The 26,428-nt window shown below is 46.2% G+C and overlaps 6 protein-coding genes across 6 annotated transcripts; 1 reads left to right on the forward strand and 5 right to left on the reverse strand.

Moving 5' to 3' along the window:
* Window positions 1–2,598: 2,598 nt before the first annotated feature.
* Window positions 2,599–2,862, reverse strand: EI90DRAFT_2937245 (uncharacterized protein; the record flags this gene model as incomplete). Its single annotated transcript, XM_039055178.1, has 1 exon — window positions 2,599–2,862. The coding sequence occupies one exon, from the start codon at window positions 2,860–2,862 to the stop codon at window positions 2,599–2,601; it is 264 nt and encodes an 87-aa protein (XP_038910854.1).
* A 14,739-nt stretch (window positions 2,863–17,601) lies between these two features.
* On the reverse strand, window positions 17,602–18,952 carry EI90DRAFT_3078052 (uncharacterized protein). Its single transcript, XM_039061757.1, has 4 exons — window positions 18,920–18,952; window positions 18,603–18,866; window positions 18,108–18,548; window positions 17,602–18,048 (listed from the first exon to the last, which is right to left on the reverse strand). The coding sequence occupies exons 2-4, from the start codon at window positions 18,630–18,632 to the stop codon at window positions 17,950–17,952; spliced, it is 570 nt and encodes a 189-aa protein (XP_038910855.1). The 5' UTR covers window positions 18,633–18,866; window positions 18,920–18,952; the 3' UTR covers window positions 17,602–17,949.
* On the reverse strand, window positions 18,554–20,545 carry EI90DRAFT_2482789 (uncharacterized protein). The gene is made up of 4 exons (XM_039053101.1): window positions 20,119–20,545; window positions 19,614–20,066; window positions 19,267–19,545; window positions 18,554–19,207 (listed from the first exon to the last, which is right to left on the reverse strand). Exons 1-4 carry the CDS (start codon window positions 20,380–20,382, stop codon window positions 18,875–18,877), a joined length of 1,329 nt encoding a protein of 442 aa, XP_038910856.1. The 5' UTR covers window positions 20,383–20,545; the 3' UTR covers window positions 18,554–18,874.
* Window positions 20,546–22,241: 1,696 nt separating this feature from the next.
* On the reverse strand, window positions 22,242–24,196 carry EI90DRAFT_2482699 (Alpha/Beta hydrolase protein). The gene is made up of 6 exons (XM_039053100.1): window positions 23,572–24,196; window positions 23,165–23,495; window positions 22,897–23,113; window positions 22,551–22,843; window positions 22,402–22,491; window positions 22,242–22,332 (listed from the first exon to the last, which is right to left on the reverse strand). The coding sequence occupies exons 1-5, from the start codon at window positions 23,932–23,934 to the stop codon at window positions 22,433–22,435; spliced, it is 1,263 nt and encodes a 420-aa protein (XP_038910857.1). The 5' UTR covers window positions 23,935–24,196; the 3' UTR covers window positions 22,242–22,332; window positions 22,402–22,432.
* On the reverse strand, window positions 23,937–24,841 carry EI90DRAFT_2482980 (uncharacterized protein). The gene is made up of 3 exons (XM_039053102.1): window positions 24,431–24,841; window positions 24,266–24,367; window positions 23,937–24,203 (listed from the first exon to the last, which is right to left on the reverse strand). Exons 1-3 carry the CDS (start codon window positions 24,729–24,731, stop codon window positions 24,025–24,027), a joined length of 582 nt encoding a protein of 193 aa, XP_038910858.1. The 5' UTR covers window positions 24,732–24,841; the 3' UTR covers window positions 23,937–24,024.
* A 426-nt stretch (window positions 24,842–25,267) lies between these two features.
* On the forward strand, window positions 25,268–26,326 carry EI90DRAFT_3020106 (uncharacterized protein; the record flags this gene model as incomplete). The annotated part of the gene is made up of 7 exons (XM_039057473.1): window positions 25,268–25,433; window positions 25,500–25,568; window positions 25,592–25,656; window positions 25,728–25,833; window positions 25,998–26,035; window positions 26,068–26,152; window positions 26,226–26,326. 7 exons carry the CDS (start codon window positions 25,268–25,270, stop codon window positions 26,324–26,326), a joined length of 630 nt encoding a protein of 209 aa, XP_038910859.1.
* Window positions 26,327–26,428: the final 102 nt, after the last annotated feature.

Here is a 26,428-nt window from a genome sequence, read left to right on the forward strand (position 1 = left end):
GACTCCTTATCCAGCAGCAGCAGCAGTGACAGCAGCAGCAGCGACAGCAGCAGCAACAACAGCAGCAACAACAGCTCCTGTTGCCTATCTGTCGCATCTTCTAATGCGGAATGTGACCAAGCGCTGCAAACTCTCCGCCACTCATATTTCCAGTCTTTGTTCCGTGTTTGACACTTCCTTTCCACTCTCCTTTCCATCCGTGTCCTATTCCCACATGATGTCTCAAAATGCAGCCAGCTAGGGCTTGTTCTTAGGTGTTATAAAGAGTTCGTCGAAACCTCCACGTCTCACCTCGTACATTCAACATTCTCCTCACTCTTATTCGAGATCACCCCTGCTTTTATAACGACTCTCAAAATAACCAATGGCCTATTGCACAGCAGCTTGCCATTGCCCTATTTCGGTTTGGTCATTTCGGCAGTGCTGCATCTGTTGATGCGATTGCACAGTGGGCAGGTTGTAGTGCTGGGACTGTTGTGAAGGCCACATGTCGTGTCATTATCGCCTTTTTACCGCTTCACAACCAGGCCATTCGATGGCCAAATGTAGACGAAAAGCGAGAAGCATCAGATTGGGTAGAGAGTGTGTCGTGCCGAGCCTGGAGGCCAGGTTTTTGCATGGTTGATGGCACACTGATTCCTCTTGCATCGAAACCTGGGCACTTTGGGGAGCAATTCTTTGATCGTAAGTCCAACTATTCTCTTAGTCTTTCGGTGCGTGCAATTCTTAGTGTGAATTACTGGTGCTGATGGATTTTCTAGCTTGTGACACTGCCAAACCTTCGGATCATTGACTATGTGCTTGGCCCTCCTGGCAGCATGCACGACTCAACAGCATTCAAGGAATCTCGCGCTTTCAAGGATTCCAGCCAGCTCTTCCATGAAGGTGAGTGGTTGTGGGCTGATTCAGCATATGCACTGTTGCCATGGTGCATGGTACCTTATAAGCGCCCACAGTCACTCATACCATATAACCGCCAATTCAACTACCACCTGTCAACGGTGTGTTACATATCTAATATGGATTTATAAATTACCTAATGCTCGTGCAAACCAGGTACGCATCAGGTCTGAGCATGCTGTAGGGTACCTTAAAGGTCGGTTTCAGTCACTGCATGGACTCCGTCAACAAATTAATTCAGAGCATGACTACGTACTTGCACTTGCATGGGTCCGCACCTGCTTGATTATCTACTCATTTGCGGCACACGTGGAGGATCATGAGTATGAGAGTGATTTTTGGGAATGGGTTGATGAGGGTAGGATTGATGAAGATGAGAGGGAGGAGGATGGACCTGTTGAAGGTTTTGTATGGGGTGGGGTAGGACCACCTCTGCCAGGGGAGACAGAAGCGCAACAGAAGCACCGTCATGTACAAGAAGTGCTATTTGATGCTCTGTACTAGAACTCGAAATTTCATTGGCAAAAAGTATATAAACGTGGTGGACTTAGTGCCTCAATAAAAATGCTGCAATCACGCTTGGTGTTGCTGCACTTGAACCTGCACTAATTGGACTTGAAGTTTGAGGGACTCAATTTCATATTTTCGGTGCATCTTCTCTTTCTTGAGTTCAAGTCGTGCCATTTGCTGCACATGGTGGTATTGTGCCTCTTGCTGAGCTTGAGCCTGGTCAATCCGTGTGGCTTCATGGAAGTCAGTCATAAAATCCTTTCAGGCCTTTGGGCCTGGAGTGCGCGATGTTTGCCGGGCTGGGTCACCCTTTGATTTTGCCACAATAGATGCGGGGGTCCGTGCCAATGTACAAGAAGAGGATTGGGATGGCGTGCTAGGATCTTCCAAATCCAGCCCTGGCTTGATATCAGGGAGCTGTGGGTCCGCATGGGGAAGTGGTAGATCCATGTGGAAAAGTGGTGGTTCCATGTCAAGAAGTGCTGGATCAATGTGAGGAAGTGGGCCAGGTTGGAACAAGATCAGAGATTCAAGAGGTGGAGATGACCTGGAAAGTGAGGGTGGATGGGAAGTAGTTCCCCGGACCTAATTAAACTTGCCATTAGTTGAAAAAAAGGGGGATTAAAGCACACAAACTCACTGAATCAAGACCATTCTCATCTTCCTCATCCAGAACCTGCTTGTCAAGCTCAGCAGGACTGGAGACAGCTTGCTCCAAGTTGCCAACCATCTTTTCAACACTGCTTACTGAGTTTGACACCGTCTGAAATGCGTACTTGGGATGCTCGGACCACCAACCATTCAGTGTGTCCCACCAAGGGAAAAATGATCGAATTGATTCTTGAATCCAAAACATCAGTAGTAGTATGGAAATAATCGGAAAACACTTCACCTAACTGGTTATGGTAAGACTCAGAATCCCCCGCATCACCAAGGTTTTCGTCTTTCAAGCCTTCACCAGTACTCCTCAGCATCTTGCGACATGCAGTATATGTCTTTTGTAAACTATATTTGAGGAACCATCAGATGGCCCAAAGCAGGCACCGTGAGATGACTTACTAGGTAATCCGACCGATAACAGATGTTGCATAACGTTCAGGCTCCATTCGGTACACTGCACACTCACCCTCACCCTCGACATCAAAAACTGCCTTGGCTATTTCACAATAATACTCAACCTTAGGTTTGCTACCAACAACCTAGGTAACGGTGAACAATAAGCTGTCCGTGAAATGTCGGAATACTCACTTTTTTACGAGACTGCTTCTTTGCGTCCTTTACTGAGTCACTGAACATCTTCAGTCGAACATCCAAGTTATTTGAGAGGTAATCAATCAAGCGGTAAGTCCAGCGTTCATTGGAATCCCATTGGATTTTCGGAGGCCTTGATTCTGACTTAGCCTCAGCCTTGACAATGGTCAGTGTGGCATCAGCCTCACCATCCCTGGGCATGTGTGGATGGCAGCCAGGCCGTGGCTGAGATGGAGTAACACCCTCTGCAAGGTTCTTTTGTTTTGGTGGCATCAACAGTCCGATGCAGTAGTATGTGATGGGAATGCAGACAGTGAGGGCAGGTGACCTGAGCTGAGAAACTGTACAGTACTTGACTTCTCATGGTTCACGGACTTACTGGGGAGTAAAGCCGAGTCTAGAGGCAGTTGAGGTGAGTGACTTTACATGAATTGGGGCTCTTGAGCCTGTCAGGAACGTGCCAGAAGCGTATCCGGGTGACCTGCAAGGCACGCGAGGTCGTCCGGGCTCGTAAGGTCGGAGGGGCGAGACTTTAGCTTCAGCAACTTGGGTGGAGCGCTGTAGGAGAAATAACGGCCACACTATGGAAACCCATTATGGAAATATGCCAGATAAATCACAAAACCTCATACGACAAGTAGATATGAGAACATAGAAGGACCTGAATTTTAACGAATTTTACGAATTTTTACGAATTATTATGACTATACACGATAAATCGAAAGAAAGAAAAATAACAAAAATACTTCAAGCTTACCATCAACGAGACGGAATTCTCGGGGGAATTTATAGCAAATATTAAACCAAGAATTAGGACAATCGACCAAGATTTGACTATAAAAATAATCAGAGAACCTCCACGGACACTACTTTCCCACGTCCGCACACGTAGCAAGGATGGAAGTACCACGGAACAAAGATTCCTCAGGAACTAATGCAAAAGTCAAAGTCGTGTTTATAATAGGAAACGTAGATGTCACCCAAACGGAACCAATGAGAGTAATTACAGGGGAAACTACCCATAAACGACGGAGATATGACTAAAACTCCTGCAAAACGAGGACAATGTCTAAAAAGCAAGCGCGAAGATTAACTAGTAACGACCGAGACAAGCTTGATAGCCCATTAGAAAGGAAAGGATCTACTCTTAATCCTCCCAAATTTTCATAATAAAAGGATCATGCGTTAATGAGAAATCCAATAACGGGAATAGCGACATCAAAAGTCCGAGCTCAGGGACAAGACAATGATTGCGTAGGATCCATAATTAAAACATACAACGAAATTTACACGGAAATTATGAAAAATAGGAAACTATAGTTATGCAAATTCTCAGCCCAAACGGTCCAGCCGTTGTGAAGTTATACCCATGATGGGAATATAGGAATCCGCATCATGTGTAATGACACGTGAGGGTGGCGATGCGCAGGGAACCGGCCGTCGGAACCGAGATCCGCACTTCAGCAGATCGCGAAGACCAATTTCCGTCCAAATAAGGAAGAGCCCGGTCAAAACAAAGCACGGAAAGTGCAAAACAACCTTAGATCATGAGGGAAAAATCTGAAATAAATCACAGAAGCCCATATGAAAGAAATAAACACCCGCGCATATCATAAATCCCGAACAAATAAACGAAAACGGCTCCCGCATACGAACGACGCACGTGATTACCAAATGTGCGCGCGAATCTTTGCTAACTCAACGAATACCAGGAAATAGGACACAATATTAGTACCATTGGAAAGGTGGGAATAAATGAAAATTTATGATACTAAGAACGTGAGAAAACATCCAGAAATGAATGAGATACAAGGACATGAAGTTAGAAACCTGAAAATGCGCGGGAAAACAGCTTCAAGAGGTCCAGAGTCCTAAATAAAATACATAAAAATATGATATCTTCAAGGACAACCTACTATAACAACCAACGATACATATGGAGGATTAGGATGTGATAATACAAAAGGAAATCAGAGAATATGAACAAAATTCACGAAAACCACTAAACTAAGACGGACCATGGCGGGAATTTTAGGGAACGATATTCTAATGAGGTGGAGAGCTATAACACATTCGTTTGAGTAATTCTTGACTACTAGCAACTTTTTCTTTCAGTTTCAAACCTGAATAATTCACTCATTTACCATTTCAGTCTCATTTTAACTAAATGTCACTAAATAAAAATGGAATAAATCAGCTGAAGGTCTCAGCACAGCCGTACGCATAGTAATGCGAAGTTTGAATTCAGAGTCATCGAGTCATAGCAAATTTAATGGTATATATATAGAATTTGAAATAGGTAACTGCGGCAAATGCAGCGCAGCCAAGTTCTAATTAACCATTAAAATAGCTTAGGCGAGGGAGGACAATAAGAATTCTAGGCGCAGTCTGACCGCAGTAGAACCGCAGTTCAGCGCAGCAAAAGCACAGTAGAACTATAGCATGAAAATTTCATTTTTATTCAGTTTGAGAAAAATACACTGTAAATAAATCCTGTAAATAGAAGGTAGAGCGTGAAAAAGGAAGGCGACCCAAGGAGTATAAAAGGGAGACCCTTTCTGCGACTTTTCGCCCCCCTCAGAGAAGTAAGAAAATAGAGTATTATTTTTCTCAAGCATTTCTGGTTGTCACTCCAGTGCGAAAAAGTGATATACAGTTAAGATTGCCACTGTAGTAAAAGGCAGCAATTAAGGAGAGAAATATTAAGTAGATATTTCAACAGGAGAGCTGGTTAACACTCCAGATTTCAAAGTGTAAACACAAAACAGTTATTTTGCTACTGTTAAAACAAGCGATAAAATAAAGACAAAAATAAAAAAACGAACTCAAGGGACACTCCAGACACCATCCAAATTCATTAACTGAATAGAATCTTTGAAACTTCACCAAGTAGAAGATTAAATTCAAGTTTAAATCCAAATTAAACAACACTACACAGAATTACACCTAGACAAATTAATAAATTTCAATAAAGAAACAGCTCCGCAGGGCTCGGTTTATCTGTAAGTCAATTCCCAGGAACTTTAAAACTAACCCATAAAAATAGAATTAGCCAAAACACTCGGATTGGTACTTTATTTACAATAAATAACACTAGTACACTTCCCCATCCTAACTAAAGAACCAGGGAACAGCTTGGTGGTGGTCTCGTTTGAACCTCCCAACTGACCTTCCTTCGTTCTCTCCTTCAGCGCTGCGCTTCGTTCTTATGTTGGTGTCCCAATTTCAGACAGAAGCCTTACAATGAGGATAAGAGTTTAAAGGGGGAATCCAAGTCGATATACGAACTGAGGTACATCCAGTGTAACCTACACGCATTATAAACACAAGTAACTAAATGAGACCGGCCCGGAAGGAGTGGCGGATCAAGCGTGATATTAATGAATGAAGAAAGAAACAAATAGTTAATATCGGCAAACTTGGTCAACAAAAGGAAAGCAAGAAACAAAAGGAAGAACAATAGTCCGCAAGCAGACAAAAGAGAAAGAACCATCCGGCGGTCTAGCAAGCCGTCTGGCTGGCAAGCGGACAACAATGAAGCGGGCAACCTAGGTTGGAAGGTACGTGCACAAGGGAGGAAGTGCGGGTGACGGTGACGGGTGGACGGATGGGTGGACAGATGATGATGATAGCGGGAGGGATGGGCCAAGTGGCACTAGGACGCTGTAGGAGAAATAATATTCAAAGAATAAAACAATGATCTATCAGAATAGTCAACGAACAGGTGACAAGTTCAGACGTTTAACAGATCTCATGATCTTTATGAGACTGGACAGACATTAGAAGATCATTATAAATTATCTACACTCATGTAGCATGAGATTTAATCTACTACAATCATGCCTAGAACCTGGCATAGGTGTAATATTCAAAGAATATATCCCTACAACAAGAAAATAGCACATAGACAGCAGAATAAGAAGGAACATTGGGAAAGAAATGTGAATATCTCGGGAACCAGTAAGCTTTTGACTGTAATCTTTTTACCATCTAAAAGGACTGTTTCTAAACTTTATCCACGGTTTTGTTTCATTCTAAAAGCTTCAAAACTGACGGAGATATTGCTCAAACGGCGAAACACCTTATAATTCATATATATTTATTTGCTAATTCTTACAAAAGGTAATGTGACTCAAGGGAAATATATTGGCGCCCGGAAGTCTGGCGGACTGAATACCATATGATAGAGTATTCCCCGGCGCGGGCGGACAGTTTTTGATCGCATCAGAAGAGGAGAAAATGCTAAAAAACTGGATCTTGTATATTTTCCCATGATTCATCAAAACTTTTTGATTTTAAGCTCAAATAAATCGGGACAAAGGAATGATTGATGATCTGGATCTCGGATCATAAGCATGAAGTGATTCAGAAGTCCGCGGATCAGTTAATTAATTGGGAAGGCTCTAGAACATTAGTAATGATGCGGCTTCACAAAAAGGGGTCAATTAGAGAACAGTCTAGAAAGTTCCTTTATAGCCGAGTCATTTCTAAAGATAACCGTTCGTAATTAAGGCGGTGTAGAGCATAGCTTCAGCGCTACAAGATCCCGCTAAGATCGGCCCAAAGGACAAAGAAATGAATTACTTATTGCTGAGTCATGTCCTAAGTCCATTATTAAGCTTACACAGCCCAAGCCCCTATATCATTCTAGAACTATCTATAATACAAATGTAGCACATGTAACTAGTGCGAGGCGTGGGAGTAGAGAGGCCTCTGAAAAGCATAAAAGGCCGCCGCTTCTGCCCCCTCTCAAACCTCAGGTAGAAATAAAAGTTTAATTCTCCTCACCAGTGGTTGGTTCGTTTGCTCCAAAAGATAAAAGCAAATATTAGTTGTTAGCTAATATAAAACTAACACGTCACTCTAAGCGTGAGTTAGGGTCAGTTAGACACAGCTGAACAAAAGTGTCATAGTGAGAATTAGTGAGAATTTGGTGGAGGGACTTCTTAATTGAATAATCTCTCAGCAATACTTGGTTATCACACCACAGGAGAAAAGTGAGCGATCCTGAACCTGCTAGATAACTAGCACGCACTCTAAGCGATAGAAAGAGCAGTTTGGTCACTCCTGTATTGAGTAACATTTATTGCAGAATTATTTTATTAGTAGTTTTCCTTCAGTAAATTATCAGGAAAATCACGTCCTACTGAAAAGTGGTATATCTAGGTGTAATATTGACTAGAAATCATAGTAAAGTCAATATAGAATTTTATCTGTAGACGATCTATACGTCAGGTGAGATCGTTGGGGGGTGTTTATTGTTGTTTAGACAGTGAACAATTATATATTTGGCAACCAAAACACGGTCAGTACGCAAATCAGCACAAACTCTAATATCGTTATTGGACGTAGGAAACTGGTTACATAAGGTGATCCAGCTCCGCTCCTTCAACGCATAGAGGGAAGTGACGGATATGTCGGGTCGTGACAGAGCCCCAAGTTGAAAAAGATCTAAAGTCACACTTTAGATCCAGTTTGCCTGAACTTTTGTTCACTTCAGAAATTTCACTTTAGGTTCACTTTAGACGAATTTACTCAACCGTGAACCACCCTATTACATGAGCGTACCGTGCACAGTGAAGGAGAGAATGAAGGAAGGTCAGTTGGGAGGTTCAAATGAGACCACCACCAAGCTGTTCCCTGGTTCTTTAGTTAGGATGGGGAAGTGTACTAGTATTATTTGTTGTAAATATAGTACCAATCCAAGTGTTTTGGCTAATTCTATTTTTATGGGTTAGTCTAAAGTTTCTGGGAATTGACTTACAGATAAACTGAGCCCTGCGGAGCTGTTCCTTTATTGAAATGTCTTAATTTGTCTAGGTGTAATTCTGTGTAGCGTTGTTTAATTTGGAATTTAACTTGAATTAAATCTTCTACTTGGTGAAGTTTCAAAGATTCTACTCAGTTAATGGATTTAGATTGTGTCTGGAGTGTCCCTTGAGTTTGTTTTATTTTTGTCTTATTTTATTGCTTGTTTTAACAGTAGCAAAATAACTGTTTTGTGTTTACACTTTGAAATCTGGAGTGTTAACCAGCTCTCCTGTTGAAATATTTACTTAATATTTCTCTCCCTCTTTTACCACAGTGGCAATCTTAACTGTATATCACTTTTTCATGCTGGAGTGACAACCAGAAATGCTTGAGAAAAATAATACTCTATTTTCTTACTTCTCTAAGGGGGGGGGCAAAAAGTTGCAGAAAGGGTCTCCCTTTTATACTCCTTGGGTCGCCTTCCTTTTTCACGCTCTACCTCGTATTTACAGGATTTATTTACAGTGTATTTTTCTCAAACTGAATAAAGAATGAAATTTTCACGCTATAGTTCTACTGTGCTTTGCTGCGCTGAACTGTGGCTCTACTGCGGTCAGACTGCACCTAGAATCCTTATTGTCCTTCCTCGCCTAAGCTATTTTAATGGTTAATTAAAACTTGACTGCACTGCATTTGTCACAGTTTCCTATTTCAAATTCCTCATATTTACCATTAAATTTGTTATGACTTGGTGATTCTGGATTCAAACTTCGCATTACTATGCATACAGCTGCTGTCATATCCGTGCATACCCGACCCCAACCCGACTTCCGGACCTCCACCCTCTTCACCTCCGGAGTCATAACCTACCGCTGCCGTTCCGATACTCACCTTCGGTCCTGGCAACACACCTCCTCCTTACCTCTCCGACCCTATCTCCGTCCGCTCCGATACTCATCTCGGACCGAACACCGCCCCTCTCGCCACCCTCCTACTACTCCGCTCCCCCTTCACAACACCTCCACCCTCTCGCCATCCTCCTACGCTTCCCCCGTCCGCTTCGATACTCACCTTCGGACCTGACTACTCTCCTTTCCGCCACTCCTTCTCCCTTACCTTTCCCCTCTCTCCTCCCTCTGTTACTCCTCCGCCACCCTTCCGCCAAGTTACGACCTTCCACCGCTGTCCCATACTTCGCACTCGGACACCGCTCGTACCTTGCTCCGAGCCTCCGTCATAGTCCCTACCTCGGACTTTGACTCCACCTCAGTCTCAGTCCATTGCATTGGTGACCTCATACTACGTAAACACCATTGCCAATATCCCTCAGACTTTCAACCCCGCCTCCATAACCTCCGTAAGCTCCGCAACCCCGAGCTTCACAGATCGCCTTCAGCAGCCGCTTGTAATGTATTTCTCGCATTTTCCCCTCATCCCTATTTGGACTACTGCTTCTTCCTATTCTAGCCAGTTAGTCATCATCCCCACTTCCCCTCATCCTCCTGCCCCTCTGGGCCTCACCCTCCCTACCTCCTTTCGGACGTATCACAGGTCCTGCCTTATGACCTTCGGTACCGCTCCGCTCCTTCTACCCTTTGTTCCCGTTCGGACGTCTTCGTTCCGATTCGGTTACCCTTTGTTCTCCTTGTGCTTTTGCCCCTTCCATTATATATATCGGCGCTTGTACATACTCGTTTTGGTTTAGTCCGAAATCGACCTGAAATGCCCCCTAGAGACTTCCTGCTCACCTACTGTGAAATTAAGGACCAAATGGACAAACAGCAATGGCACAGCGCTCCGCTTGAGTCGCTGAGGCCAAGGTCCCTCCATGCTAAGTCTCCGATTCCACTCCGGAGTCGTCTGTTTCCACCCGGTTCTAACAGCTGCGCTGAGACCTTCAGCTGATTTATTCTATTTTTATTCAGCGACATTTAGTTAAAATGAGACTTGAAATGGTAAATGAGTGAATTATTCAGGTTTAAAACTGAAAGAAAAAGTTGCTAGTAGTCAAGAATTACTCAAACGAATGTATTATAGCTCTCCACTTCATTAGAATATCATTCCCTAAAATTCCTGCCATGATCCGTCATAGTTTAGTGGTTTTCGTGGATTTTGTTCATCTTCCCTGATTCCCCTTTGTATTATCACACCCTAATCCTCCATATGTATTGTTCGTTGTTATAGTAGGTCGTCCTCGAAAATATCATATTTTTATGTATTTTATTTAGGGCTCTGGACCTCTTGAAGCTGTCTTCCTGCGCATTTTCAGGTTTCTAACTTCATGTCCTTGTATCTCATTCATTTCTGGATGGTTTATCATGTTCTTGGTATCATAAATTTTCATTTATTCCCACCTTTCCAATGGTACTAAAGTTGTGTTCTATTTCCTGGTATTCGTTGAGTTAGCAAAAGTTCACACACACATTCAGTAATCACATGCATCGTTCCCGTAGTCGTTCGTATGCGGGCGCTGTTTCTGTTTAATTGTTCGGGATTTATGATATGCGTGGGTGTTTATATCCTTCATATGGGTTTCTGTGATTTATTTCAGATTTTTCCCTCATGATCTAAGGTTGTTTTGCACTTTCCGTGCTTTGTTTTGACCGGGCTCTTCCTTATTTGGATGGAAATTGGTCTTCGCGATCTGCCAAAGTGCGGATCTCGGTTCCAACAGCCGGTTCCCTTCGCATTGCCACCCTCATGTGTCATTAAGCATGATGCGGATTTCTATATTCCCGTCATTGGTATAACTTTACAACGGCTGGACCGTTTGGGCTGAAAATTTGCATAACTATAGTTTCCTATTTTTCATAATTTCCGTGTAAATTTCGTTGTATGTTTTAATTATGGATCCTACGTAAACATCGTCTTTTCCCTGAGCTCGGACTTTTGATGTCGCTATTCCCGTTATTGGATATCTCATTAATGCGCAATCCTTTTATAATGAAAATTTGGGTGGATTAAGATTAGATCCCTTCCTTTCTAAAGGGCTATTAGGCTCGTCTCGGTCATTACTGGTTATTCTTCATGCTTGCTTTTTAAGCGTTGTCCTCATTTTGCGGGAGTTTTAGTCATATCTCCGTCGTTTATGGGTAGTTTTCCCTGTAATTACTTTCATTGGGTCCGTTTGGGGGACATCTACATTTCCTATTATAAACACGACTTTGAATTTTGCATTAGTTCCTGAGGAATCCTTGTTCCGTGGTACTTCCATCCTTGGCTATGTGTGCGGATGTGGGAAAGCAGTTTCCGTGGAGGTTCTCTGATTGTTTTTAGAGTCAAGTCTTGGTCGATTGTCCTAATTCTTTGTTTAATATTTGCTATAAATTCCCCCGAGAATTCCTTCTTGTTGATGCTAAGCTTGAAGTATTTTTGCTAATTTTCTTTCTTTCAATTTATTGTGTATGTAGTCGTAATAATTCATAAAATCTCGTCAAAATTCGTTAAAATTCAGGTCCTTCTATTTTCTCATATCTACTTGTTGTATGGGGTTTTGTGATTTATCTGGCATATTTCCATAATGGGTTTCCATAGTGTGACTGTTATTTCTCCTACAGCGTGTCACGACCCGACATATCCGACACTTCCCTCTACGCGTCCTAGTGTCACTTGGCCCGTCCCTCCCGCTATCATCATCATCCGTCCACCCATCCGTCCACCCGTCACCCTCATCCGCACTTCCTCCCTCGCGCGCGTACCTCCCAACCTAGGTTGCCCGCTTCATTGTTGTCCGCCCCCAGCCGGACGGCTTGCTAGACGGCCGGATGGCCTTTTCTCTTTTGTCCGCTTGCGGACTATTGTTCCTCCTATTGTTCCTTGCTTTCCTTTTGTTGACCAAGTTTGCCGATATTGATTATTTGTTCCTTTCTTCATTCATTAATATCGCGCTTGATCCGCCACTCCTTCCGGGCCGCTCTCATTTAGTTACTTGTCTTTATAACGCGTGTAGGTTACACCGGATGTACCTCAGTTCGTATATCGACTTGGATTCCCCCTCTAACTCTTATCCTCATCATAAGGCTTCTGTCTGAAATTGGGACACCAACGTAAGAACGAAGCGCAGCGCTCCACCCGAGTCGCTGAAGCTAAAGTCCTGCCCCTCCGACCTTACGAGCCTGGACGACCTCGCACGCCTCGCGGGTCACCCGGATACGCTTCTGGCACGTTCCTGACACAGCGGGTGTATAGGATCACAGGCAAAGGGGATATCCAGAACTGGACCAGTTGAGGACAAAGGGCTAGCAGGTACTTGGCACTCAAGGGAGCGTACTGGTAGCAAGTGATATAACAGCTCCTTGAGGGAGCTTCCTGAGATTTGGTCGACAGGTACTTGGCACCCAGAAGGGCGTACCAGCAACGAGTGAGATTCCAGCTCCTTGAGGGAGCTACTTGAGGCTGGGTTGACGGATACTTGGCACCCAGATGGGCGTGCCAGCAACAGGGTATGAGACCGTTCGTTTGGCAAACGGTCTATATTCGTGTCAACGGGTACTTGGTGCTCATATGAGCATACCGGTGATGGAGGGGTTAGTCAATGGTAGGTCGAACGACATGTGGTGGGGTCGATGGCTACTTGGCACTTGCGAGAGCATACTGACGACAAGGGGAACGGGCTTGTATCGAATACCAATCCATCCATAGAGTTAACCAGATGCTCACCGTAAGGTGAGACAGACGTGAGCCCAGTACCTGGGCGAGTGACGTGAGTCATAACAGAAGGTGTTCATGCATACCTGAGTTGAGTCGCACGCGAACTCAACGATCCGTGGCTAGAGTCGTCAACCTCGGTAGGGATGACCCATATAGATGGTGACCGAGACATATACAATCTTACACAGACGTTACAGTGTTGGCACAAGGAGGTTTACAGTTGTTGCACAGAAGGTGAGGGTGTTATTCGTTAAGTTCCGTCTTTCTCAGCTGTTGCTGTACATGAACGTGATGCTAACTATTGAATAAGAAATGATCGTGAGAAATCTCGCGAAATAGAATAAATAATCCGGCCAGCACCAAAACCCAATAAGGGAAAGCTTAGCGCGGAGTGAGTGTGTAAGAAGGGGGGAAGCGGGGAGAATGTAAGAAAGAGATGGGAGGATGTGGAGGAGGACCCGCTGTGGTTGACGTTCAGTCAACATGGTCACGAGAGACTCCATTCCTATAACATCCACATAGGAATGGAAAAGCGACCTCCCTTTTTGACTACAAGAGACTGTAGCACTGAGAGATCCAAGAAATTCTAAGCTTGACTCTTTGAGTATTATAAGGAAGTCCCTGATGATTGTCCAAGATGGACCAGGGGTACGTAATTCTTAGCGAGTTTTGTGATTGTTTTTGTTTTGTTAGCACCCAGACCAAACCTAGCACAAGCTCAGGATATCCCAGACTCCCTCCCCACGAATTTGCTCGCATTTAGGGGGTTAGATCTCTAGCCCACTTGCAGTGTCACAAATGCAATGCAAGGGGGGAGAATGTCAGGGCAATAGCCCCGAACCCCAAGCCATATGTAATTAAGTCACGTGGGTAAGCGGGAACCTCTGGGTAACTGCTTACACACTACCGTAATATACACACCATTGTATCACTTACGGCTCTGTGTGCTGAGCTACCCTGAGACCTCACAATGAGGCAAACCGCAAAGTGGCCCAAATGGAGAAAAAAGCTCAAAAACAAGCATGCTGGCTAGAAACAATTCACAGGGAAGTGGAAGAGAGGGCCTGGCAACAGGCCAAGGATGTGCATCAGGAGGAAGTAAAGGCATGGGAGGCCGAGATAGCAAAACTAAAGGAGGCAAAGGTCCCTAAGAAGGATTGGCCAAAAAAGCCTAAGCATGCTCAAAAAACAGTGATAATCTCAGCGATCAGATTATCGGATCTGGTGGAGGACTGTCAGGGTTCAGCACCCTGCCCTAGGGTGCCCCAGACTCCCCAACCAATCCCTTCCTTCCATTCCTTCATTGTTGCCTTGTTGTTGCCTTTCTGTGCTGTGTATCCGCGTGCACAGGATAGTGTGGGAACTTTCTGAGCGAGCAGCTTGCCCAGAATGTTCCCACAGGTCACAGCCACAGTTCTGGGCAAGCAACTCGCCCAGAACGTTCCCACGCTTACTGAGCACTGCTACCTGGATGTTCCCTGAAAGGGATCTTACTATTTTGGGGATGGTAACATTCTGTTCCTGTCAGGGACTCGTCCGGGGTCGAGGGGGTCCGGGTATAACGTCCGGGACCGAGAGCCTGGCGGGGGGCAGATCGGGCGTGCATACTGACAGGCCCGATGTGGGACAGTGGTCCCTGGCCACTTAGACTGAAGTGGAAAGTTGTTATTATCATTAAAGGAGAGATATTGTACTGCTTACCTGAAGTGGAAAGTTGAGAAGAAGGCTACTTCTTCGGTTCCCACTTCAGGTTCGTTTATATACATGCGGCTTGGATCACATGACGGGTGCCACGTCACCCTCGCACACAGCTGTAACCACCCGGGTGTCTCCGTGGGAGATCCCAAGGGTATCCGGTGCAGGCGCGCGTGCTGGGCACAGCGGGAGGTCGCCCGAGGTGCCCGGGCCGGGTACATGGTGGGCGCGCTGCAGATGGGTCAATTGTACATTGATACAGAGAAAGTCGTCCATGTAGAATAAAGGGAGAATAAAGAAGAAGTAAGATAAGGAGAAACTGAGGAGGGGAGGATGAGGGGGAAGAAGGGAAAGGGGGAGGAGGTAAGGGAGGGTGGACCGGCGGGGTACCGGGTCAGGTTGGGCTGGGTGGAGCCAGGTCAGGCGGGTGTGCCCTGACAGTTCCCCCATCCGCCTCAGGCCTCAGTAGGTCTGTCTAAACATAAGCTTTAATGTGCTGTATATTCAATGGAGTAGAGGTAAAGGCTACCAGGCCTTTACAACTACTCCGAGGTATATATATGTAATTTACATATCTCGGCACAAATAAATAAAGAAAGAACAGCATCACTATAATGGGAATTATAGCGATGCAACATAATATAAATATCACTATAATCAGAATTATAGTGAAGTAAGGTTAATCCCTTACATTCCCTCCAGGTCACACTACACAACTCTAGGAGCTGTATAGTTGTGGGCATGTGACCCATTCCTTTATATAGCAACCATGCAGGGAGATGAGACCTTTACCCTTCTTCTCATCTCATGCCCGCATAGCCAAGTGTATATATTTCACTCTCTTTTACTATACATCTCATGCCCTGCATAGTGTGAGGACAGGTTAGATGGGGGTTGAGGTCAGGGAGCCTCCAAGTCCGAGGCCGGGCCCTGACAAGGACATGGACAATGAGGAGGGTGAATGCTTTGACCTAGGTTTGGATGATAGGGTGAATATAATAGACTTTTAATTCAGCTGCCGAAGCTGAGTTCACACATCAAGGTAGGCCCGAACTGAGGAAAAGAAATATAATTAAAATTCCCACTGCTCCATAGCAGGTCCTACGTTTTTTTCTCCTGTCCTATGCACAGGGTCCTAACGCGGACTAGAATAGAATAATACTCAGTCTCGCGGATGTGAACGCAATGAGAACTATAATTGGATATCTACCTAGAATAGAATAATACTAGGTGAAGATTTAGAACAAGTAAATGAGTGAACATGATAAAAGGTATACCGACCTCAGTCTCGCGGATGTGAACGCAATGAGAACTGAGGGCATTGCAAGAGGGCTCGTGGCTCTCTATGCCAACTAAGCTCGTGGGGCCAAACTCTCCTAAAACTTCACTTTCTCTCTAGACTTTGCTCAACTCTCAATCCTTAACTCCGCATGGTGAGTTCTCCGGGATTTCCGCAAGGTCCGGGCTCAGTGTCCACTACTCACTCGTTGTGAGCTAGATCACTGCCCTTATTCCTACTGTTGGAATTCCACTCACTCACACCCTCTCTAGCGCGTCCTAGCACCTTAGAGAAAATTGGGGGAGGGGAGAACTTCTTTTCAAAAATCCGGTATGTACAGGATTATAAGAAATAATTATTTTTAGAAAGAATAGATTGGTACCATATGGCACCTGGGTACCTTATTAGGCGAAATAATAAAAAGGGTAACAGCAGCAATAAAAGAATATCAATCAATAACTGAAATGATGGTGAAATATGAAAATGAAAATAAAAGAAAATAAGCGATATCTCAACGGATTTAGGGAATTATGAGCCGAAATTGGAAATGTAGCCGGAAATAACTCTCACACAGCCGATAAACATTTTTACCAATTTATTAGACGCCGTGGGAATGAGTGAGGCTGGAATTCTGGGTTGCCGCTTGAGATTCCCACGCCCGCACATGCCCGTGCCTAACTTGCCCAACATAGAACTCCGTCAAATCTCCTCCGATTAAGACGTTCTTGATATCGTCGGAATCGTACGAATTAGCACTATTTTTAGATACCAATTCCGTACCGAGTCGTCGCATGAATAAAAAGGGTTTTCTAATCATGGAAATGGGTATCCGAGCCGGTGCTGCGCGTGGGCAATTATCCCGCCTACAGCGTCAGCGAAGTAAACATCAAGCTTTTAAGCGTCGATTACTCGAATGTAACAGGAGTGAGGATTATTACAAATAAAGGAAAGTGAAGCGACCAACAGGTCAGAAAAAGGAAGATAAATGTTAAATAAACATATAGTGATAAGACAGTAGAGACCGACGAACCAACCGTTGCTGTCTTACAACAGGTCCTGTATGACCCCCAAACCCAGGGTCCATTCTCTGCCCCAAACAGTTCTATTCTGCTTGCTGCATGGCTGCAGTGTAAATTACATGGTGCTGAACTTATCAGAGTATGCAGTGGGTTTACAGCGCGAGAGTGAATCTCGGGCTTCATCTCAGCCAATAGTAACGTTGAGAGTGAACATGCATGCAAGGTAAGAGTAGCGGGATCTGCCGCTTCAGGTTGCGTTCCCCAGTTATAAATGGATATATCCGTGTGGTCTGACACGGACATGTCCGAGGTAATAGAAAGCAAATGTGACCATGTGATAAGACATGTCACATGTGGATGACAGCACGTGCCTTGCGGCACGGTTATTTGCGCTGCCCTTCCAACAAAACCCAGCTGCAGCTTGGACTGGGTAATATGTGAGGGTTCCTATTCCAGCATGAGTTCACAGCGGAATTGAGTCAAAAGGAAAGGCCGTTCTGTCAATCAGAAGACGGTATCAACAGTTAATATGATGGAACATCATAATGCAAGGAAATCAACCAAATCATATTCAAAAGCTGAATGCGAATTAAATCACACAAAAAAAAAGAGTAAAGCCCGATACACAATTATTCACCACAAATCTCAGTTGGGCTCTACTTTATAGCCACATCCTAGCCATATCATCCGCCAGCCAAGTTTCTTCGTTTTAGTACTATCCTCGGTTTACACATTTACCGTGATGGTATTAGAGAAGTAATTGGGGGTATTTGACGTGCCAAAGCGAATGCATCTACCCAAAGATCGCTGCACCAGCACGTTGAGACACCACCAGCTTGATAACGCGAGCCTTCTCAGTGCGATGGAATATGATAGGAGTCCATAAGCAAAGAGTCAGTGGCTGATGTCGCCGAGGCGTTCTTCGATAGCCTTGAAAAGCCTACGCTCGCTATAGTAAAATTGCACCCATTCTTCAGCATCGTGGGATGGATGCTAACCAAAAAAATGATGTTTTTTGATGTGAGAACTAGACGAAATGCTACGTAACACACCTGTTCGGCGAATTGTTCCCAACTGGCCAAATTCTGGTAAATGCCATTGGGACGAGAACGAGAAGCGACCCAATTCATTGCAGCGACAAAATCCGCTCTCGTAAACGACGATGAAGACATTTCCATAGTTGGGGCTACAACTGTTAATTTCTTTGTGTGGGTATCTCTGCGAGCCACGGAGATAGATGTGGGCGCATCAAGGCGCGAATGCTTTTTTTTGGGCAAATCCAGTTTCTCGTTTGAGCGAAGCCTCTTCAGCGCTCGCTCCGCCGCCGTGACATTAATGTTTGCATCCGAGGAAGAACTACTACTCTTTCGGCGATCATGCGAACTTGTCGAAGAACTCGATGTTGACGAATATTCCTCATCAACGTCATGTCGATTAGGATAAATATAATTAACGTAGCGTGTTTTCCAGCCCCATTGGCTTCTGGAAGGGTTCTACATGTGGGCTAGACGTTAGACTGACCGGGAAAACGCAGAGCAGAGGCAAACCTTTTCGCTTAGCTTTTCCCATTCCTGCATGGGGATATACAAGGGGTAACCCCGCTGTCGTGCGAATTGGATCAAAAGGTCGTCTTCAGCGGCAGTGAAACGCCTATTGGGTCGTAAGGTGGGACGAGATAGGTTTCCCGATGGTGGATCGTGCGTGGTGGCGCGGAAGGACGGCCGAGCCTCCGGGGATGCGCGATCGACGCCATGGCCTATATCTGGATGCCGTAAGAAATACGTGTGCAGGGAAAATGCAGAACGATTTTGCTGATGGATCATGTTTCAGTAGAACTAGGTGCAATATAAGAAGCGTCCCTCACTAGTTTTTCAAATGCAAGCCAGACGTGAAAATCCTTGCTATATTTATGCCTGTGTTTTGCATAGAACTCTTTCATAGCACGATGTTCCTCAGGTGTATATTTTGGTCGCCGACCATGGCGAGTAACCACAGTTTCGGGTGGATCTATGTCGGAGGCCTGGCAGCTGGAAGCTTCGGGCGGCTGAAAGGGAGGATTCTCTCCCCGCAGGAATCGTGTAACCGCTGCGTTGAAGTATTCGCGATGTCGATCATGATGTTGATTGTATGCCTGGGATGATCGCTCGCAGTGCTATTCAAAACGAACATATACGATTGGATGCAATGATAGTGGAAACAAAGAAGAAATACCTTGCCGGAGAACGCTGACCACAAAGCCTTTCCGTCTAATTGCGGATGAGAGGCAATGTGTCTGATCATCGCCTCATTCTCACTATCGGCGTATCTTCTGGTGGCTTTCGAGCTTTCATCGGCATGACCACTTTTCGGAGGGTTCGACTTTCTCTTCGCGCCCCGAGTGGTTGAACCTGGTCTTGGAGGAATAAGTGGCAGCAACGCGTTCGCTCGACGACGGACTTCGCTGCCCTTGTGGTTCAAATTCGTCCAGTAATTCTCAGACCGATGGGGAATCTGGGGAATGCAATGTTGGAATGAAACCTGAGCTCGCGAGCTAAGAGTGACGGCATGAAATTACTTACGTGTGCGCCCAACCATCGATACAAATCTATCCAAGGAGCGGCAGGCCGGGGCGCAAAAAAACGAGGAACAATCCAGAGGAAGAATTTTTCGTCAAGCGATTTAGTGGCAGGAGATGGTGGTAGGTTGCTGATCTCGGGTCGAGAGGGCAATGAGAGGAGGTCTTCGAGTGCAGGAGCTTCAACATCCACATCCTCCCAATCCCAATTCTTGGCTTCCTGGCCTCCATCGGATTGCTCATTCTGTTCTTCTTCCTCTTCAGGCTTCCACAGAACGTAATCCTCGGGATCTTGGACACACTGGGCACGCACCGAGTTTAACACCCATTCGGAGGAAATTCCGACTGTACCCTGCTCATCGTTACAGAGTTCGGGGTAGTCTCCGGGGGTCATATCGGTGTGGATGATGGCGAAGAAAGCTTCAGCTACGTGCTCCACTATTTGACCACCGTGTGCCTGTGGATCGAGCTCAAGATATCATACAGAATTGGGATACTGAAAGTCGCACCTTGATGCTTTCAACAACGAATGTGCGATTCGGCAGGTTCGGATGCACCCAAATGTCGTAGCTCGTATGATTATCCTCGTGGAAGAAAATTTTGGGGTCAGGAAGCGGCGTTTCAGCGATGCCTGACGGTTGAGAATCCATGTTAGTTACGGCGGTACGAGCATCGGACGATGTAGGCGGGGAGAGTGGATGCGGGAGGCTAACTCCCCGAGCTAGAACTGGTGATGGGAGAGCGACCAGGGATTCCTGTGCGGCATCTGTCATGAGAGTAAAGTGATAGGGGTCCCTAATAATAGAGCCGGATGCTTGAAATGTTCTTGGAGGGAACAGGGGCAACCGGAAATATCACATATACCAGACGTGAGGAAACTGTGAGTTTGGAGGCTGTTCTGTGACTTGAATGCAAACTTGCTTTTCCGCCCCTGGCAAATCCCGACGTCGGGACCGCCCTTGCTCTCACAGTCGACGAGCATCTCTCGTTGATCTGTATGGGCAACGACCTTCGTAAGCGCAGTGCTTGACCTGATGTGGCGAGTTCAGCCAGTCCTGCACGAACCGGACCCCATAGTGTGGGTGTTGTTTCCCTCACGGCTCAGTCGTTACTTGCCGCTGCCGACTTATTTCACTGCGGAACAGCAGGGGGCACTTCTGATTTGGGCCATAGTCGTTATACTTAAGTTGCTGGGGTTATTCAGCCCATCTCGTTTTTTGCTCCCAGCCCTGCTATGGACGAGCTAAGCAGGATCCCAGCCTCTATTAAAGTAGATGAACGAGCTAGCTCTGACCTGTGGGAAGTGACGAGTTGGCTGCATCGGAAAGGTCAAGTAGAAGAGCTTCACTGTCGAGATCGAATACTTCTTCCTGGTGCGTTCAGGTGAGGGGACATCTCTCAGGACGATCAGTTTCACTAGATGCGCTCTTGCAACCTTCCCACACCCTTTATTCGGTTCATCGCATGGTCGATAAAGCATGTTTTTCGAAGCTTAATTCCGTGATGCATACGGTTTTTTCCGTTGCCGGTTGGCAGAACTATAGAGCCCGTGGGCTGGTAGCGAAACGGAATGTGAGCAGTAAAACCATTAATGATATGGATTTCTCCTGGGGCCACATGCTGCGCTCGGTGGTTATGTGGGCTCGACTGGCGCACCTTGCGAGCATGAGGAAGGTAGAGGGAGCTTCCAAGGCTGGTTATAACAGGAATCTGCAACCATATGCACGGCGTCTGGTGTCCCACGCTGGATCCCTCATGCAGACTAGTATATACTTTTAGGGCCACTTCTGGCCATGACGCTTCCTCTTTGTGGCTTCGCGCTTATGATCTATCGTGTGGCCCTCCGGCGCGTGGATGAATACATGAACACGACGCCTGACGCGGCAGGTAACGTAAGCGTGGAAAATAACAGCTTACTCCGCCTTTCTTCCAGCCACATGTATATTCGATAAAGCTCCCCAACATACATCCGGCTCGCTAACGTAGGCATCACTCTAGCCCGACGACCGCCCATACTTCATTGGCTTTCAAGGCCGCCCTTAAACTAGTGGAGGATACACGTTTGCACCGAGCGTACTATTTAGTTTAGCACCCATCAGGAGGACCCTTCCCCGGCTCCATCCGGAAGCCACTGCTTGCTGACGGACCACCCGGTGACATAACTTATCGCCCTCACCGATAGCCACCTACTGCTAGCGGCAGCGGCACAACCTCAAGGAAAAGCCCATGGCGTTATTAGCAGTATGCTTACCTGCAGAAGTGGCATCACTGCCTCCGCTTTTAGCTGTGTGTGTGTTCTCCATCCTTCAAACAGTCGGCTTCGCAGTTGTTAATTCATGCCCTCGAGCAAGCCTAAATTTCCCTGCATACAGATCGACGACTTTTCTCTACTGTGGGGTCACCCAGTCGAACCTCATTGCGGGTGGCATCAACCAGCGTCCGAAGTCTCGACAATTTGAGATCCGCCCAACTATCTGTACCAAGTTACCACCTGAGTTATCACGTCCATGAAGGGACATTATGTCCCCAATACACGTTACAAGAGGCCGTGATAGGACAGATTGTGCTACGAGTCTCGCAAGTTGATATCTGACACACATGTCATTATATACGAAGGGTGTACGGCATCACCCAAGGGCCAAATAAAAACAGGTCATAAATCTCCAGCACTAAATGCCGAAGCGAAAACGAAACGGTTCTCCATAGAAGCAAGTGACAATACACTGGAAAAAATCGATCTTAAGGCTGCGGTCCCTAGATCATGCAAACTTGCTTAGCGGTACAACACGTACATAACCTCTTCTCGTGCGTGCGCAAGCTGAATCAATGGACCCAGTTGAGAGTCCCAAGAGAAATTTGACTGAGCTGGTCCCAATAAAGCACTGGGAGTGGGTGCACGCTTCAATAAAGGCCAAGGACCTATGAGAATAAAATCACCAACCAGTATCATGCGCGATGATCCTCCCGAGCAACGGAATTATTTCCGCGACCAACTCCACAAACCTTCTTGTCCTTGCACCGTCGTTGTTCACTTGCTCGTCGCGCTGAGATCTGAGCTGAGCTTCCGTGAACTCACTGACGACGTCGACGACTGTGTCAAAAGAGAAGAAAGACCCTGTGACGTTGGATGCTCTCGGGAGGGACCTCATTTGGAGTTCTGCCCCCAAGTGGGCGAAACCGAGCGGACTCGTAGGAGAAAGCACGAGGTGGGGATAGTCACCGAATTGCGGGAGTCTATCAAGGTTTGAGACGCCGACATCCAACATTCAAGACAAACAGGGACATACAATGTGGCAACTGCATCCTTGTCGTTCGTAACCCTCCAAAGAGTCTTCACATACTCGCTCTCAGCGGTTAGGGTATTGAAAGCTAAAGAGGTCGCGCGATCGCCACAAACGGGCGCAGCGAAGAGATATGCGTCACGAATCAGGACTGGCGAGCCCTCGAAATCACCCGGCGAATTGATCGCGCGTGCATATGCTAATGAGGCGAGACCACATCCAACTACCGCATATTATCAATTTGAGCTTTCTCAGGGGTATAGACAACACGTACGGGAATGGCCAGTGAACCAAACATTCACTTTCCCACCTTCCGGTTCGGTTTTTGCTAGGTCGTGCGCAAGTACCCGCAATGCAACGCGGATTGTGTCCCAAGATCTTCCACCGTCGGGAAACAATCCCGCCTCCCCTGCTGGGTCCCAGGCCCACAGCCTATCTTTGAAACCTTTATTTATACGACCATCGAGGCCCTGCAAAAATTCCCCTGTCGGGACGAGGTTGACGGTGAAATCTGTCGCCCAGTCTGCGAATTCAAAGGGAGTCGTTCCTTTGAACGTTACGACAACCCAATTGCCTCCAGGCTTCCAAAAAAACGAGCAGTATGCCTAAAGAAAGGGAGGATAGGCATCAGCATAGCGTTTGGCCCCTCTAATTCCAACTCGAGGCGAAAGAACAACTCACGCCCTCACTGTTGTTCAACTCACTAACGGGCTCGTACCTGAGCCCAATGAAGTCGCTGAGCCTCCTGATTGCATCCTCACCAGCCGTTCGACCGGCTTCAAATGCGGCCTTGATCGGCGCCGCCTGTTCAGGACCGAAAAGCGAATCGACCAAAGTCCCAGGGGGGAGGGCTCCAAGATCAGGTAATTGTTCATTCGTTGGTCTGGCTTCACTAAGCTCATTCAAGACACCGTGAATGGGTTGCGATTCATGTTCATACACGACAGAAGCAAGTTGAAGCAGCAGAGTTGCAATGTCGAGATTAAATTCACGCCTGGCGACAGGAGGGAAAGAGCTTAAGGGAGCAGAAGAAAGTGCCCGCATTGCATATTCGATTTGCTCGCCGGTGAGTGCGGTGAAGAGACCTGGATAGACTTCGAAGCCACGTTGAAACCACCATCATTGAACACTGCGTCACAAGGCAAACCTACAGGCGTTGATAAGACCTAGGCCATTGAAGCACCGATTGGAAATCCAACTGTAGATTCCCCTTACCGGAGGGATGTTCACGAGTTGGCAGAAGATAAGAGCTACGAGGAGCACAATCGAGGTGAGTAGTGAGATGACGACTGTCAAAGCCCAATCACAAATAGCTGTTAAGATAGAGAGATAAGCTCAAGTGACTATTCCATCCGGAGCTAAACATGCAACGCACGAAGCTCGCCGATTATCCAAGAACAAAACACGTAACCCCATGTCACCCGTAAGTACCAGGTGTAAACCCCTATATTGAAGAACAATAGCCTGAACCAGTTATCTTAAGAGGACATGGTGGCGTATCGTCAGGAGTTCATCCCAGTTCACAAGACAACGGGCGTACTTCCACGAGTCCGAGCATACGTGGTAGTTCCAATAATATTCATTGTCACGATCTCGTCGAGTCGTAACGCAGCGAGTTTGTCATTAATCGATGCATCAGAATTCACCAGATATTCAACGGCGGAAGTCATATCGGCGGCGGCGGAAAAAGTCGTTATGGGATAGCAGGTCGTAGCAAGGCGCACGACGCGCGAAAGAGGCTTCGAATATTCAGCTCGGCCAGCGGAAAGACAGTCCCTTGTACCGATTTCAAATACGATATATTCAGCCGGAAGTGCACCCCCATTATCACTCTCGAGCATTCCGATAAGCCAAGATGCCACGCCATATACCTTTCCATCAAGAAAGATGATTGCATATTAGACTGCTGCGAGCTGGGGACAGATATGCAATCTCGTAGGTGTCAGTATGTTGGCCTTGGAAGTTACCGAGCGATTAGGCAGGACTCCAGCCTCTACGACTGCGTAATATTTACCGAGCGGTCGCAGGTCTGTCGCTCATTGCATGGGGTGGCTTCTAATACATGGGAACTTCTTTTTCGCACCCTTCTATAATTGTTTCTACCCTTGATCACAAATGGATCCCACTGTCCAAACCACACGGAGGTTCACTGAATGACTTATGTGCATACAGAACACGCACGCGTCGCGTGCGTGTGGGATGTCTCCTTGCCTCAGCAGCCATGAATACTACAAATTTTAGGGGGACACCAAAGTGAGTGTCCAATCCATATATATATACACGCCAACGATTAAGGTGGCGGCTATTGTCTTGATGTGCATGATGTCTAGGTCATTGGAGGATACTATATAATATTACGAAGTCATAGATGGAGCAAATGGTAGGGCTGATAGCTAAGAGCAGTGTCATTGGGCCACAACAGACATGCCAGGGCCCGGCCATGCATGCCCCGGGGGTGTTGGACAGTGGGACCAGCCGAGGTTCTCTCGCGCAATTTAATATCCAACCTTGGCTGAAGCAGTTGAACACAACATGGAGTTTTCGTAAGTGATTCTGGTAATTGATCGATGATACTTGACGTACAAACATTGAGCCTTGGGCATTTGAAGGTACTGACAAGGTCAATCTGCATGCGCTTGCGCACGACCCCATGCCCTACGTAATTTATGGTGCTCATGGTGTGTCCAAGACCCCTGGATAGAAGTTCGTGGTGGAGTCCTCGGGGGCTGTCTTGAGTTGCAAAGGCACCACCAGGCAGCAGAACGGGTACTTTGACCTTCTCGGGGTGTATCTTCATATCGTCACTGCCGAACTTACCTACATTACCTACAAGCTAGACAGTGGACGAGCATGATGCGCCTGTCGACACCCCGCGCATGGATAGAGGTATCATCTCTAAACTGCAATCTGGTTTATCCGCAGACTCCTCCCCAGTGAAAGAAGGTAGGATCTCAGAGACGAGTATTTGGATCCATATTGGATGGAGATGGCAATAGCGCCTGGCCGGCTGCCATGTCATGCCATTATCACCACATCATATGGCATCTATGATCTCGCTCATTATTGATCTTTAACATTTTGGCATCCTTTCATTACCATACGTACAGTCCGGAATAACAACAACGTTTTGTCCGGTGGAATTCGGGTATCACCCCTCATAACAACATTTTCCATTAGATAGACCATGGGGCATTGGGGCGTTGGGGCATTGGGGTAGGCATACCACTTTGGTTTACTCCCATAGTCACACCACCCGTCAGATGTGCGTAAAGCGATTTGCTTTTTGGATGGTTTTCCATATATATAGTAATTTGGACATTCAACTGTTGGAAAAGGGAAATCGGTTGCGTTCCATGCACGCGACATTCATTCCCCACACTTCTCGTCAGAGAACGAACTGCGATTGTTCCTAGATGGAGTCTATCCAGATAATTAGGGTCCTAGCGCCCAGCAATTTACTCAAATCCTCCGTAATCTCGCCAACTTTTTCGGTTGGATGATTCATTCATTCTCCTGCACCACCCACTCATTACTTGAC

The sequence above is a fragment of the Cantharellus anzutake genome (genome assembly GCF_015039405.1).
Source record: "Cantharellus anzutake strain C23 chromosome Unknown EI90scaffold_72, whole genome shotgun sequence".
NCBI classification, from domain to species: Eukaryota; Fungi; Basidiomycota; class Agaricomycetes; order Cantharellales; family Hydnaceae; genus Cantharellus; species Cantharellus anzutake.

What these genes read in the sequence shown, in the direction of transcription:
- EI90DRAFT_3078052 (XM_039061757.1), bottom strand. Translation starts at nt 18,632, where the DNA reads ATGCAGGAATGGGAAAAGCTAAGCGAAAAG. An exon ending in GGGAAAAGCTAAGCGAAAAG is followed by an intron (nt 18,549 to 18,602) that starts GTTTGCCTCTGC and finishes GCCCACATGTAG; the next exon opens with AACCCTTCCAGAAGCCAATG. An exon ending in GGGAACAATTCGCCGAACAG is followed by an intron (nt 18,049 to 18,107) that starts GTGTGTTACGTA and finishes TTTTTTGGTTAG; the next exon opens with CATCCATCCCACGATGCTGA.
- EI90DRAFT_2482980 (XM_039053102.1), bottom strand. Translation starts at nt 24,731, where the DNA reads ATGCTCGAGAGTGATAATGGGGGTGCACTTCCGGCTGAATATATCGTA. An exon ending in GTATGCTCGGACTCGTGGAA is followed by an intron (nt 24,368 to 24,430) that starts GTACGCCCGTTG and finishes TGTCCTCTTAAG; the next exon opens with ATAACTGGTTCAGGCTATTG. An exon ending in TTGGATAATCGGCGAGCTTC is followed by an intron (nt 24,204 to 24,265) that starts GTGCGTTGCATG and finishes CTATCTTAACAG; the next exon opens with CTATTTGTGATTGGGCTTTG.
- EI90DRAFT_2482699 (XM_039053100.1), bottom strand. Translation starts at nt 23,934, where the DNA reads ATGCGGGCACTTTCTTCTGCTCCCTTAAGCTCTTTCCCTCCTGTCGCC. An exon ending in TTGGTTCACTGGCCATTCCC is followed by an intron (nt 23,114 to 23,164) that starts GTACGTGTTGTC and finishes AATATGCGGTAG; the next exon opens with TTGGATGTGGTCTCGCCTCA. An exon ending in AAGGATGCAGTTGCCACATT is followed by an intron (nt 22,844 to 22,896) that starts GTATGTCCCTGT and finishes AAACCTTGATAG; the next exon opens with ACTCCCGCAATTCGGTGACT.
- EI90DRAFT_2482789 (XM_039053101.1), bottom strand. Translation starts at nt 20,382, where the DNA reads ATGACAGATGCCGCACAGGAATCCCTGGTCGCTCTCCCATCACCAGTT. An exon ending in TCGTTGTTGAAAGCATCAAG is followed by an intron (nt 20,067 to 20,118) that starts GTGCGACTTTCA and finishes CTCGATCCACAG; the next exon opens with GCACACGGTGGTCAAATAGT. An exon ending in GGTCAGCGTTCTCCGGCAAG is followed by an intron (nt 19,208 to 19,266) that starts GTATTTCTTCTT and finishes CGTTTTGAATAG; the next exon opens with CACTGCGAGCGATCATCCCA.